This window comes from Heliconius melpomene, chromosome 9 (genome assembly GCF_056956725.1).
Source record: "Heliconius melpomene rosina isolate 202511_hmr_F chromosome 9, ASM5695672v1, whole genome shotgun sequence".
In the NCBI taxonomy this organism is placed as follows: Eukaryota; Metazoa; Arthropoda; class Insecta; order Lepidoptera; family Nymphalidae; genus Heliconius; species Heliconius melpomene.
In genome coordinates, this window is record NC_140397.1 from 1403305 (window position 1) to 1418831 (window position 15527).

Sequence of the window (15527 nt, forward strand, 5' to 3'; positions counted from 1 at the left end):
TTCCTTCCAATATCATCACTAAATAAAACTATGTTTTGTGCATTAACTAATGAACTAGGTTCATGAATTGATGCACCAAATGACTGCTGTGACCTGAACCTACTACTACTATTATTATGAAGGCTGTCACACAAGGGGTCGGTCAAGGGGACACACACCGGAGTACTTGCAGGCGATTGCTGTGATGAACGGGCACAATCACAAGAGTGATTGTTGATTAAAGAATCAAAACGTTCAGTATTATTTGTGGACAGTGTAATAAGATTGTCCATCGCCTTGGAATACTCTTGTATTTCGTTCAATGAATTGACATACTTTTTATTGAGTATATCAAGGGAGTCTTTTAAATAATTAATTTCACTTTGTAGTGCTTGTGTATCAGCTTCATAATTTAACCTACACTTATCTAGTTTTTTTGTGCACATTTCTAAATCATCATATAGTTCCAATTTGTCCTTACTTAATTTTGCACACTTGGACATATAACTATGTTGTTTTATTAATTTTTTAGTTTTGACAATAAACTTATTGATTTTTATGTATTTTTTTAGTTTGTTTCTACTGCAGTGAGGCAGACTTGATCCTTTTTTAAGATTGAATAATGATGTGTCATTCTTGGTGAGATCAATAATTGAGTGACTATGTCTGTCCAACACAGGAGAAACCAACTGCGGGGCACTCTCAACTAACTCATTATACAAGCTAATATTATGTAACACGGTAGCATTCTGAGCATCCTCCTGTAACTTAGTAATGAGTGTGTGAGCCTCTCGCAGCTCCTGCTCCAAGGTAGTTATCCTAATAAGGGCCTGCTCATATTCATCGCTGCACCGGTCAAACTTATCTACTAAATCTTTGAGAGTATCCCGTTCCTTTACAATTGTTGTTAATTCTATGTGTATAGCAGTCATTTCTTTCTTAAGCCTAGTGTTATTGTCTAATAACTGTAAAAGTTCTATTTCATTATCTTGCCTTTCACACTGTAATTGGGCACACAAATCCTTAGTGTTTTTTAATTCTTGTAAAGTCAGTTGGAGTTTGGACTCCTCCTGACGAGATAGTGCTCTGCGAGTCATCATTTGAGTAAAGTATTTTTTGAGTAACGTTAAGGATTTGGATTATATGCAAATAACGGGTAGTTTATGCACGACGGAAAACTAAGCTTTAACTACTAATTTACGCAAGTAAACCACAATTAAATCAACGTTATATGGTTTCTATAGCACCTAATAATTAAAAACAATGATAAAAACGCGTACTTACAGTAAAATATACTTAAATATTATGCCGGCACACTACCAGTCACTTACACAAAGAACACTTTACAATTCACAATAATATCTATTTAAAACATAAAAACTATTATAATTACGTAAGTAACACTATTTGCTTAATTAAATTTAGCAATTATTGTGGAAATGGGCTTCAAATTGAATTAAATTACATTAAATTAAAATTCTCAGTCGGAATCAGCTGTTAGCACCGGGGTTGCCAGAAGCGAAAAAAATAGACTTCTTATACCTAATAGGTATCTATTATAAAGTTTTTATATGGAATTTTTGTATATTTTAGTTTTCTTTTCTCAAAGTCGAGTACCGACCACGGTCTGGGGGCTTGTTTAATTGTTATTGCGCTTGCCCATAAGCTTTTACAACATCATTGTTTGAATTGACTCGTGAAAGCTTAAAATTAAATACAATGAAATCAAAGTTTATATATATCCCTAGAAGAAATATTACTAAATAATTTATACTAATCTTATAAATTTGAGGCTGCTCTGGTGTCGAGGCAAAACGCGGCGTTAAGTTCTGCCACTCAACGCAAAAGAATTCGGCAGAAAGTGGGGAACGGAGTGTCTTAACACTAGGTTCCCTCTGCCTACCCTGCTGTGTGCGGGATACAGCGTGAAGCTGATTTATAAAGTTGACAAGTGTGTTTGATTGAACAAGCTTATCTAAGGAACTGCTAGTTTGAATTGAAAGAGGAAGGCTATATTACATCAGGAAATTAAAAGTTAATAGTTTCCATCTATCATTTTGTATCTGCGATCAGAGTTAGCTCCTATATGTAGAATGTGAATGCTTCATTTCACCAAGGCGAAGGTTGTGTATTCGATTCCCATTTAGGGAAATGAGCTATTTTCTGGGTGAGGTAGATACTACCCTGGTATTTGCGGCAGTGTGAATTATAACGCTCTTCCTTTGTTTTAGCTTCACGCTATATCCCACACAGGAGAGTAGGAAGAGGGAACCTGGGAACCTAGTGTTGAGACAATTCATTCTCCATAACGACACTTCCGTTCCCCATTTTCCGCCAAATTCAACACACCGCGTGTTGATTGTCGGTATTACCATATAATTAATTATTAAATAGATATCCATATTTTGTTACAAAAAAATATTACATAAAATTAGCATAAATAATTTAAATTATAGGTAATAATAATAATTAATATTTTCTTTTCAGTTATTATCCAATTAAATCAGGCACGTAGACTATAAGTACATGTTACAGTATTGAAATAACTCTCGTTTTACATAGCAAATATATGAACGCATATTCATTGATTTTTTAATTATTTTTTTTCTATACTTTTTTTCTAATGCTACTAATTTTCGCTATCGCTTCCAATTAGTGGAATGGATAATGTTTAAATTACTTAGCATATTCATAGATTTGTGTAATATGTAGATTTTTTTTTCAGCTCTATCCTTTTCAGCAGGAAGGCAGAGAGTTAGGACACTACGATCCTCACTTTCGAATCCAGAGTGAATTTGAGTAGCATTCGAATACATAACCTGTCGCGCTTACATACATGCGTTAAGTAAATGTCAATATCATTTTAATTTACAATTGTAATTGTAGACACGACGGTTGTGAGTTCGATTCCCGATTTAATATTTTCATTTTTTTGCTATAGTAACAAAACACACGCGCTACCGTGACGACTAACCGACGAGTTACCTCAATAGCTAAAACATATTAAATAATTTCTTCATCTAATTCTCATTTTTTAGTGTCAAGATACTCGAGATTCCGTTTTGAGAAATAACGTTTAGTGTGGCGTAATTAAACGCTGCTTAACATAATCATAAATTAACTCCAGCGCAGACATCGAACCCCCAACCATTACGTCTAAATTATCCCTCTTAAAAAAATAGCTTTATAGTAATAAAGAAATTAAGCTATTATATATATCTCTGATAACTATGCTATAAGCTCACAGGTCACGTCTCACGCGCTACTGGAAACATGCCTTATTTGGCATAATAAACGAAGTTTTTAAGTTTTTATTTAAAATACTTAATCATACTTTATGATGTTTACAAGCGACAGAAATGCGGCTTCGCCCGCTAAAATTAATTTGTATATTATAGTCAAATTACATAAAATCTGTTTAATTAGTTTTATAGTTTTATTTAAATTAGTTCAGTAGTTTTTGTGTGAAAGTGTAACAAACGTCTATCCTCCCAAACTTGCCCTGCTATGTGCGTTTCCCACAAATGGATATCGAATTCGTAACCATCGCAGTAAAATTAATGAAATGTTGATTTACTTCGATATAATTTTTATTATTTTATTAAATAGATTGGTAATTAAAATATATAACTATTTATTGTTCGTCATTTTCAGTTAATAAATTAAATAATTTGCAACAAAGTACCTGTAGCTCTAGTACAGGAAAGTGTTTCTAGAATGAAGACAAATAGAACTTGAAAAAATTAACTATTAATATAAATAAAATTTAAAGGTCTATCTGTGATTTCAATATATTGTGTTTTTTCAAATGCATATCATTAAATTCACGATACCAGAAAACAAAGAACACAGAGTACAATTATAATTTTGATTTTATCTGTTGGTCTTTCTTTTCGTCCTGGCTAATCTCTGGAATACTTGAATCAATTTTTATGAGACTGACACTAAAAAATATAAGGATTCTGGAACATCGAAATTTACATACGAAGAACCACGTCCTTCGTGTGCGTGAACCCTCCGCCTCTACTACGATCTCTTCATATTTATATCTTCTTGAGGCAAAGCATGGCGTTGAGTTGAGTTTTGAGGCCTCAAGAACTCGGAGAAAAATGTGGAGAGAAATCTCTCAATACTAGATTCTGTCTGCCTACCGCGTTATATGCGGGATGAAGCGCTAAGCTGGAATGAAAATACAGTAAATGAATATCGAACCCACAAACATCCCAGTTAATAATTAACCATTAATCCACTATAGTGTTTCAATCAAAATGTTCTCAGTAATTATTGCAAGCCGGTGTCCACGCGCCATTGCAGACCTCATGCCTTGTTTAGAATAAGGAAACTTATTTTTTTATTCGAACGCACTATAGTATAACAATGTGTGGTAATTGTATTCTTGTTTAATAAATATACGATTATTTTATGCGAAAGGTCTTCAATTATTATTGGAATTTTGCATAAAAACTTATACCTACCTACTTTTGAAATAAACGATTTCAAAAAACATAAAGAATTTTAAATAAAGGCGGTTGCTTTTTTTACAGTTTCACACTGTATAAATAGACATAGTTATAAATAGTCTAATTTAACTTCGGATATTTTTCTCATTTAGTATATAGTACTTCAATAGAAGAACCTAGTGTTATAACGTTCCATTCTAAACCTATCATTACTCATAGAACTAGTTAGTTAAAAAAAAAACAAAGGAAAACGGTCATAAACTATTCTTAGTATGTATTAATCAATAGAGTGTATACATAAACAAAATAAAAAAAATTGAGCACACATGCAAATTAAATTAATGAGCCGTAGTAGTTTTTTTCTGTTATTTTTCTGACTAGAATGTTATAATGTTGCCGTATTGCAAAGTATATTTATTACTGTGCATATTTGCCTTTCCCCTTATAATTTAGTACGGGTTATGCTAAAATATTGAAACTATTTTTCGATTTTAAATAGATCTAGATTTTAGGTTTAAGTTATTTTAAGTCTATACATCTACTTGTATGTATATTTTTTGTAATTCCCACTAAAAAGGCGGGTTCTCGTTCCTGGGTGATTTGGATGTGTGAAGAAAATAAGTGACGAAAAAATTGTAAAAAAGATTTATAAAGCAAGAGTGAGTGGTAGGAGTGGCAAAAGAATACCTCGGTTGACTTTCGAAAAGACAGTATTGCTAATACTGGAGGAAGGTCACGTGAAACTGAGTAGGACCTCCAATGAACATAAAAAAAATAGAGATTGATGATAGTGGAACATTTAGCACTCTGAACTCTTTGCTTACCCCGCCATGGATAGTAAATAAACAAACGGTCACCAAAATAAACCACTAATTTCTTTGATATTTTTGCTTATTAAGATAATTTATTTTGATAATTTATATATAAGCTAATTTTGTTACATAGGTAATAACTAACTTAATACACCTAGTAAATATCATTAAAAAATACTACCTATTCCCCATATAATATATAATTTAGTCTCATCATTCCAGTTACTCGCCAATTCAAACGCAACACCAAATTACATCTGCCTCATATTAAAGCAACGTCGTTACAACCTTAAAATCTTTAAACGGCCGTTTTTCGTTAAACTTTATAAACTTTTGTATTTAATTATTCTGTAATCAAGAAGTAATTGTATTATTAAAGAACACCTTGAAACAGGAATGCCTCTTGAATTTATTTCCCTTCTGTTTTAATGCGGCCATTTGATTGTAAATACGACGATTGTGGGTTCGATTTCCATTTGAGGAAGTGAAATTTGAAATATTTTTTAGCAATTTCTCAGTTTTATAATGAAAGAGACATAACCCATAAATGTTAATTTCAGTCATTTTCATTATAAAAATGTGATATTGTCATAATCTATATATATAAAATCGAAAGGTCACTCACTCATCACGAAATCTCAGAAACTACCAGAGCTAGGAATCTCAAATTTTGCATAGGAGTTACTTATAGGACGTAGGTGCTCGCTAAGACGGGAATTTGTAATATTCAACTTCTAAGGGGTTGTTTTTGGGATTGAAAGTTTGTATGAAACTTCGTTACTAATGACATTTGTCTTTGTCATTCGTTACTAAATGCTAGGAGTCTCAAATTTTGCATAGACGTCCCTAGAACGTAGCCATGGATACAGAAATTAATAATAACATAGTTCACGCGGGTGCAACCGCGAGCGGGCCGCTAGTTATGTATAATTCCCTATTAAACGTTAAGAGATCACACGCAGAACGCAAATATTAATAATATTCATATTTTTACTTATATTAATTTAATATAAGTAAAAAATTAAAAAATCTACATTATTTCGCATAGCATGGTAAGTGATAAATAGTGATACAGGAAGGTCAAGTAAAAAGCATGATGACCCCCAGAGGATATGTATGAAGAGGTACCTAAGTACTATGGACGAGGCGAAAGAGGTATGCAGAAATTATCGTTTAGCGCTCCGTTCTCTCTGGCTGTCTCACTAGGTATACAGTGTGAAGCTAGGAAAAGAAGAAAAGAAATGGGGTAAGTAAAGGGAACCTAGTGTATAGACACTATTCTACTTCTGCAGTTCGAGTTCAGATCATCGCCTGTTGACTGATGAGAATCAACAATAAACAAAATATAGTTTAATTTAATCATTCCCTTGAATGAGGAGTTGAGGAGCCACCAATTATATTAATATTTTCGAAATGTCTTAAGGGGAGCGGAGTATGTATCTTAACATTAGGTTCCGGGGGTTAGATTCTCTGTCTATCCTGCAATATGCGGGATACAGCGTGAAGCATTAACAATATAAATATTTTTGCTTTAACCTCTATTATTTAGTTTAGTATTTAATTATTCTATATAAAAGTAATTCTTGTACTATTATGGAACACCTTGAGGCAAGAATGTATCACAAATTTACTTTCCTCCTGTCTTAAGTAACAATGTTTTAGTAATTAACTTTAAAAGCTACTGCATAATTTTTTTAATCAAGTTATTTTAATTAAATATTATTTGTTTTAATATATATCGAGGCCAGTTATATATAAGTGTGCCTGTCAACCGATTGGTTGTGGGTTCGATCCTCACTCGAAGAACTGAAACATTTATTTAAATTTATATTTCCATATCTTCGCTCTGGTCTGGCTCTGGAAAGTGGACAATGGAGTGACTTAACATTAGGTTCCCATTCTCTACCTACCCTGCTATGTATAGAATCTACCGTAAACCTAAAAAAAGGTTAAACACTGGAAGTTAGTAAAATATACATACATCCATAAAAAATTAACAATACAATCCCGCAAATTTAAAATTTAAATAACCATAATCGTAGAAATAAACCAATCGAGTTGGTATTTTAACTTGTTTAATAATTCAATGTATGTAAGCTAATAATCTTATATCAATAATAATTTAATATAAAGAAATGGTAAGAGTTCAAATGGCAAGTAGGTACGTAGGTCTGTGCATCTGCACCAGGTGCCTGCTGGCTGCTTCGACAAATGTAGAAAAAAATATTTATAAAACTGTGTTTGTATTTAAAGGAAGTTTTTATTAAAAACTAGTTTAAGGATATGGTGATGAGTTTCGATGTATGTTTGTTTGTGTAGGGTTTTGTAGATTTTTTTCTAATTTCAACACGAGAGGGAACTTGGGGGTAGACCCTGAGGAGTCACTTCCCTTCCCCATCTTCCCCTAATTCTAGAGGCACTGCGTGTTGATTTGCGGATCTCAACACCGCCAGAGTGAGGAAATGAAAATATTAAATTCAACTCTTAGCCGTTGCATGAAAAAATAGTCTTTGCTCTCAGATTCCCTCCAGCCTATCCTGTTATGTGCGGGATATAGCGTGCAGCTAAAAAAACATTTTTTTTTAACAAAACGAGATTGAAACGACCCGCCATGAATAAGACGAGTGTCCTATCACTAACTTCTTCCTGTATACCGGAAATGATTAAAGCTAATGCTATTCGAAAATACATTTATACAATGTATCATAAACTAGTGTAATAAATTACGTTATAGACTCCTTTTTTATAGTATCTATAAACATTACCTTAACAGGAAATCGAACAGGCATTCACTTGTGAACATTCGTTATGTTAAGTATTCTAGACTTACTAGTAGGTTGACCCTTAGATATATGTTTACCGATTTTTATTAAAAGGAGGTACTTATTCCATATTAATAGTGATACATTAATAATGCAGTTAGTGCGTTAAAAATACAAACTTAGTATAAAAGTATAAAAAAATATTAAAAGAGCTTCTCTGAGATGTCAATTATCTATCTATTTGATAACTGTATTATATATTTCTTCAGAAATGCGTTGATAGATTATATCTAAGAAAACTAAGCCGTTTTAGATGAAACTTACTCTAGGTATTCACTAAGTTACCTAGGCTTAAGTAAGATTGTACCTTATTCATTTTAAAAAAGATTGTCTCGATATCGATGGGATTAAAAAAGATTGTCTCAGGTTCCGTACCTCAAAAGGTAAAAACGGATCCCTTAACACTAGGTTCCCACGTTACCTCTGTCTTCCACCTGAGATGCGATGGCAAAATAAGTATGGTGGTAAATGAAATAATTTCTAGAAGCATTCTCCATAGGCTAAGACGGAAGAATACCGACCGGGACCTAATGTCTCTCCGTGTACTAAAAGATCCTGCATGAACCAAATATGGCAGAGAAAATGTAATGGTAAAATATTCTGCTCTCCGTTTTTCCACCTCGTCTAATACAAGTGCTTTTTAATGTAACGTGTAATGAGGCTGTTGCAGTACAGTATGATAAGGTTCTATTGTAGGTATCTACGTGCGACGGTTATGGGAAACGGAGGGTTTTAACACTAGGCTCCCTCTAAATATTCTCCTATATATGTATAGACCAGGGCCAATAGTATAATTCAAGGCAACAAGGGTGCAATTGTAAACGCGACGGTTATGGATTCGATTCTAACTAGCTACCGCTAACGAGGCAAAGCACGGCGTTGTATTCCGCCATTCAACATGCAGTGCCTGGAGAATTCGGTTCGGAAGTTAGGACAGTTTCTTAAAATTAGGTTCCCAGGTTCCCACCCTGCTATGGGCGTTAAGTTGAAATAAAATTAGTACTTTAAGAATTACGTTTGGACTCTAATAATAAAGCGTGAAATTATAAAAAAATGCTCCAGTATTTGAACTCCCACTTACTTAACAATAAGCACGTATCACCTATCACTTAAGTGAAATTTATTGAGTGCCTTAAGCATAATATTCGGTTTAACCTTTGTTTTTTATTTCCATACCACCTTTATTAGACTTGCCTTTTTAGTCGATAATGAATTAATAATGGAAAATGTATGTAGGTACGTATAATATTTGTGGAATATGGATTATGTATTTAGTTTTTGTAGTTGTAGTAAATCGGTTGTTATAGGTTCAAATTCTAAGTAAAAAAAATATTTATCTACCTATGACATTTTTTTGTCAGCGGTTTTGTCTTAACGGATCTAATTTAGCATATAGGTAATTTTCTTTCGACTGCGCCAGTGGCGCAAAGGCAAAAGCATTCGACTGTGAACGCGGCAGGTTGTAGGTTCGATGCCCACTCTAGGTAATGAAATATCGAATATTTTCATTTCCTCGGTCCCTTAACGGGGCAAAGCAAGGCGTTAAGTTCATATTACTATACAATAACACAGAATATCTGAATAATTGATAAAACCTTAGAATTACTTAGATAAGAGACTCGACATATCCTGTAATAATAAATACATAAAAAAAAATCGACATTCCATCCTTTTTTATCTCCATATATTTTTTTATTTTACATATACTTATTCCATATATGAAAACTGTAACTCATAGCTGTCTGTACATGGAAGATACGTGAGAAAAATTATTACTGGGGCATTTTTTTTATCATCGATTTAAATGTAGAGTCACTATTGTATTTTAGCTAAATTCCCAGGTCCAGGTCAAAAGCCAATAGGTATATTGATCTAGTCTAGTTCCGACATTCAACATGTAATGGCCCAGAATTCGGCAGAAAATGGAAAAAGGAGTGTTTTAACACTAGGTTCCATCTACCTACTAAGCTTACATACCTAGCCTGGTATATAAGCTTGAAAAAAAAATTGTTATATAGACGCTTTGCTCTTGGTGTACCTACATTTTAATACCCGTTACTCGTAACCGTCACATTTCACGGCCCAAATTGATTGAGCACCATCGATTAAACATTATTCACCCCATATATTGCTAATAAAATCTATTTAATATGCCGAAACTAATTTTTGAACGGAATATTCGATATGCTCTTTGATTTAACGATTGAAAGCAAGCTGGTTTAAGTTTTATTAGAAATTTGGCAATATTGGGTCTGTAGAGAGTTGTAATTTAGAGTTTTGTACTAGAAAATAAAGAATAGAGACTTGAAAGAGAAAAAGATAGAGCAGTAAGTAAATAAGTTATTTTTTATATATAAAAAAATTATAAATGTCTGTATATGGAAGATATATGAGAAAATTTATTACTTTTTAGGTTCAATGAATATAACCTAAAATTAAATAAAAATGTAGGTATGTTTCAAAATCGGCTTAACCTATTTGAGTGCAGATTTCACTATTATATTTTTGCAAGCTTCCCTTAACATTTAGTGCTTATTTTATTAAAATGGTTTCATAAATAAAACAGCTATATCAATATGAAATATGTGGTTCAACAAAATAATATATTTATGGAATTTAAACCTTTATGTAATTCCATTCATTTCTTTAAAATAACAAAGTAATCAGAACATGAAAGTAATTCAGATAAGTAAATAAATTATTGTTTGATTCAAGCGGGCGAAGCCGCGAACTTGTAACTGGTAATAGGTACATGGGTACAAATGTTACAACTGTACCCAGTCTAACTGATACGACGACGTTAAAAAATATAAAGTTGATATGAAATACATAGGATAAATGTATTTTTTAATTAAACCTAAGAAAATAATTATAAAAAATAATTGAAATTAATTTAAGAGATACACTTGACGATACGAGAGCGACTTGAAATTTGTGGACGAGGCCTTTCGTTAGAGTCCATGTCTCCGCCCCGTACGTCATGACCGGAAGAATGCACTGGTCGAATGCCCGAGATTTCAGGCATTGAGGTAGTGGCGAGTCGAAGATTTGACAAAGTTTTCCGTACGCTGCCCAGCCCAAACGTATTCTTCTGTCAGCCTCTTTGTCGAAGTTGTTCCTACCAAGTTGTATAGTTTGGCCTAGGTAGATGTATTCATGGACAACTTCGATGCTAACATCGAGGAAATCCGGAGGAGAACCAGGGTTACCGACATAGCCCAAAGAATTGGTAAGCTGAAGTGGCAATGGGCGGGTCATATCTGTCGTAGAGCCGACGGCCGCTGGGGCAGACGTGTCGTAGAGTGGAGACCCCGTACAAAACGACCGGTGGGACGACCTCCTGCCAGATGGGCTGACGATATGAAGAGATTGGCGGGAAGCGGATGGGTCCGAAAAGCTGAAGATCGAGTGTGGTGGCGAGAATTGGGGAAGGCCTATGTCCAACAGTGGACAAAAGATGGCTGTTGATGATGATGATGATGATGATGAATGCATAAATTATTCATATGTTTTTGTAAGAATTTTTTTCAGTTTAAGGATAGAATTTATGCATTACAAGCATTTTATTCATATATATTTATGTATATTAAAACTACTAATTTATTGATTATATTACTACAGAAGTATTAATTACCTATAATGTAATGTATAATTATCTTGTTAATTTTGTTTTTTAAATAATTAATAGGTACATTTATCAATATATTGGGACTTGAAATAATAATGTAAAAAAATATACCTATGTGATAAGAATTGAGTGATTTGACACTATATTTATTTTATGACTACATTTTTGTTATTGTAACCTACTTAAATTAAAACTTATTTTACTTCTTTATACGTTTAAAAATCAAAAATCTAATCATATTCTAATTCACCTTGTGTATTTAAAAACATAACTCAATTATATAGAAGCAAGAATCTATATACAGAATTCCGCAAAAACGAAAAATTCCGCAATGTGTCTATATGGTTTGCGAAATTTTCTAGTCAAAAAAGTAATCTTAAGCCTAACATAGGTACCATTTTACCATCTTACGTTTAGGTACTCTATATCATAACGGATAATATAGTAACAATATTATGAAATCGGCTGAAATTGTCAAGAATTACATAGCATACCTAATCTATAATATATGAATAATATGAGCCTCTAGATAGATTTAAAATCGTTACATAAATAAATATCTACTTACAAGTAGAAATATTTATAAAATTCCGCATGAGCACAAAAAAATCCGCATACTTACCTATTTATAAAAAAAATCCAATCTCTCACCTTTTCCCATTTCTCCGTCGTCGTTTCGTCGCATAAACTGTACCCAGCTGGCTTGTATGGGGTTGTGGCGGCCGAAGCAGGCCAGTGTCCACGCATCCCTCTAGTGCGTAGCCACCCTGCCCGCCCCAGCCGCACATTTGTAACTTCGAATCAGCGGCTATCTTGCCGGTTGGTACACCCCGCGAAGAATCTACTTGATTGGGCGGCAGCTTTTCTTCTTTTTACACTTAGTGTCTTAACACTATGTTATGTTATCACTAAAATGATAGGAGGTATCATAATAGGTCACCCACTCACTGGTCACTGTTTAAGTGCGTTTTCTGTTTTTAAACATTGATTATGATTTGCGGAATTTTATTTTGATATATTTAGTGGAATTTTTTATTACTTCGGCGATTTTTTATAGTTTTCAGTCATTTTTTTTACAGTTTCACTGTTATTTATTGCGATTTTTTTTCAATAGTTAAACGAACTAAGGTAAACACTATAATAAGGGCTATGTAAATTGTTATTTGCCTACATAATTGCATCAAATTCGTATAGGTATTAGATTGAATCTGGCCTCGATTTTGATTTCGCGCTATAGAGTTATTGATCCGTTCATAAGTACATCCGTCGGTGTTTCTTTTTTTCTACTGTTTGTTCCAGCTTAAATTATCACTTGATTATTAATTTAGATTCCACTCTTAAGTTTTTTTTCCATAATAAAAAAAAACAAATCAAATTGACAGTTTGGAAGATATATTATCTATGGAAGTATCTATTAATTTACAATAAAAAAAACACATCACAACACACGACTATCCTCTTAATATGTCACAAACACATTGTTCATCACTTCTATAGTATTTAATAGTTTTTTTCACGATTTTTGAATTAAAATAACGTATTTTTATATTAAAAGGCAACGCGTGGCGCGTCCAAGCGCCTGCCTCGATGTGGCGGGTTATCTTCAAAGGCCCTAACCGTGGTGGGCGTGGCGTATCCTGGCCCCGCCCACCCATCTCAGCCGGCCAATGGGGGTAGGCCGATCGAAGCGCACACTGGGACGTACTGGCGTTTATTTTTAAAGGAATTGTACGATTTCTTTTGTATGCTTTTTTTATATGCTTTATTGAAAGTTAATTGTTACTTTAGTTGCTAATTGTAATATGTGAGTTTCGTCGTATTTAAAATTTAGATTAATTAGTTAATAATAATATGTTCAAATATAGCTCACTTGAAAAATACAATTGAGAAATTTAAGAGGCTTCTCGCTTTTTTCTGCAGAGGGAATCTAGGTCCTAAGATACTCCGTTCCCCACATTCCAACCAATTTTTCCGGAACTTTGCGGGTTTATTAACGGAACATAACGCCGTTTGTTGCGATGGAATACGAACACAATTTAAATTGAAAAAAATATTTTTTTCACAAAAATATATATAAATAGACGTTTTATTAAAAAAAGGGCGAGGTCTTCATCAAAAAAAATTGGAATACGTCCCCCAGTGAAGCGCAGTGACGTCACAACATGGCTGCCGTCTAGGGGAGAATTTTCGCATTTTCCCCTCGACCGTCGGCGCGGACGGTCACCAAATTAACTTGCTTCTACATAACAATTTCAAAAGTAGTTAGTAAGTTAGTTTTTTTAAATGAAAAGAAAACTAAATATTTTTATATCACGGTATTAAAAAATATTATTTTATTATAAGCGAGGGGGTTATAGGTTCAATGCAGAAGCGAGGCAATTTTTACTTTCATTATAATTATTATTTGCCCTTTTAGATTACATTCATCATCATCATTTTAGAATTACGTGGCGTTTAGTTACGCCTTGCAGTACGCAATGTCTTTAAAATAAGTCAAATATTGGTCTACATTTTGGGCGTTATATTTTTATAAAGTATTATTTGTTTTCAAAGATAGGATAGGGCGCACAAATAAAACAATTTATTTTATATTATCTTAATATTATTTAAATTTAAAACTATAGCTACTATAAAATTGTGTGTATATTATTTTCTTTTATCATACCCTGAGTGGGGATAGAATCCACAACCGTACAGGCGATGTACCAAAGCACCACAACTGCCCTATATACCCCTATATGCCCTATATAAATCTGGAGTTAAATTTAATTATTTATTAAAAAGTATATTTATTATAAATAATTTTAATTTATTTTTAATTAATAGTATATAAAATATAAAATACGTGCGCGGAATACAGCGAACAACTGATTTTATATTATATATATATATATAATATAAAATCAGTTTCTCGCTGTATTCCGCGCACGCAGGGTAAGCAGAGAGAACCTAGTGTTAAAACACTCTGTTCACCACTTCCACCGAATTCTGGAGGCTTTGCGTGTTGAGTGGCGGAATTCAACGCCACGCTTTGCCTCGATACCAGAGCGAATAAATGAAAATATTAAATATTTAATTTCCTCAAGTGGGAATCGAACTCACAACCTGTCGCTGTCATAGTCACAGGCTTATGCCCTTGCATCACAACTGATCTCAAACTGTAAACATGAAGGTATATATATTTAAAATTAATTGAAATTTGAACTTAATGCTCACTTTACTTATAAACAGGTGTAACTTTAAGTAATCGTTTAATGTTTTTCTATATATCATTAAACTTACTTTCGACCATATCAGGCTTATGCACCTTTTTTATAAATATATATACATATATCTTCTATACTATAGAAATATATACATATTACGTACAGATTACATATAAAATTCAATACAGCACTTTGACTTGGGAACTAAATCAGAGAAAATAATAATAATAGATGTCCCCGAACGGGACTCGAACCCACAACCATCATGTCAGTACAATAAGACGATGTCCTATGCCATAATAAGCTGGCTTTAATTTATAATCACGTTTTCAAGGTACCAATTAAGTAACTAAAATAATATTTTGTTCTAGATATTATCTTAAACGTTCTTGTGGAACTCTACGTTGTCGTAACAACAGTGCTTTTATTTTTTAATAGGTACTAATGATTGTAAGTAAGTAAATCATTTTAATATATTTTTTGAGTCCGTCGTAGTTCAGTAAACACGATGGCTTTGGGTTCGATTACTATTCAAGGAAGTTATTATATTTAAATTACGTTCATATCAACGCTTGAATAGAGATAAGGCGGTTGAGTTACATCACTCAACACACAATATC

At 33.1% G+C, this 15527-nt stretch overlaps 1 protein-coding gene across 2 annotated transcripts in view; it reads right to left on the minus strand.

Annotated features, from left to right (window-relative positions):
* ss (aryl hydrocarbon receptor spineless) overlaps window positions 1–13289 on the minus strand; it is a 96600-nt gene extending 83311 nt beyond the window's left edge. For both annotated transcript variants that reach the window (XM_085190081.1, XM_085190079.1), the window contains exon 1: window positions 12353–13289. In XM_085190081.1, the coding sequence (XP_085046207.1) occupies window positions 12353–12489 (137 nt within the window). In that variant the 5' untranslated portion in view covers window positions 12490–13289. The remainder of the gene's footprint in view (window positions 1–12352) is intronic.
* Window positions 13290–15527: the final 2238 nt, after the last annotated feature.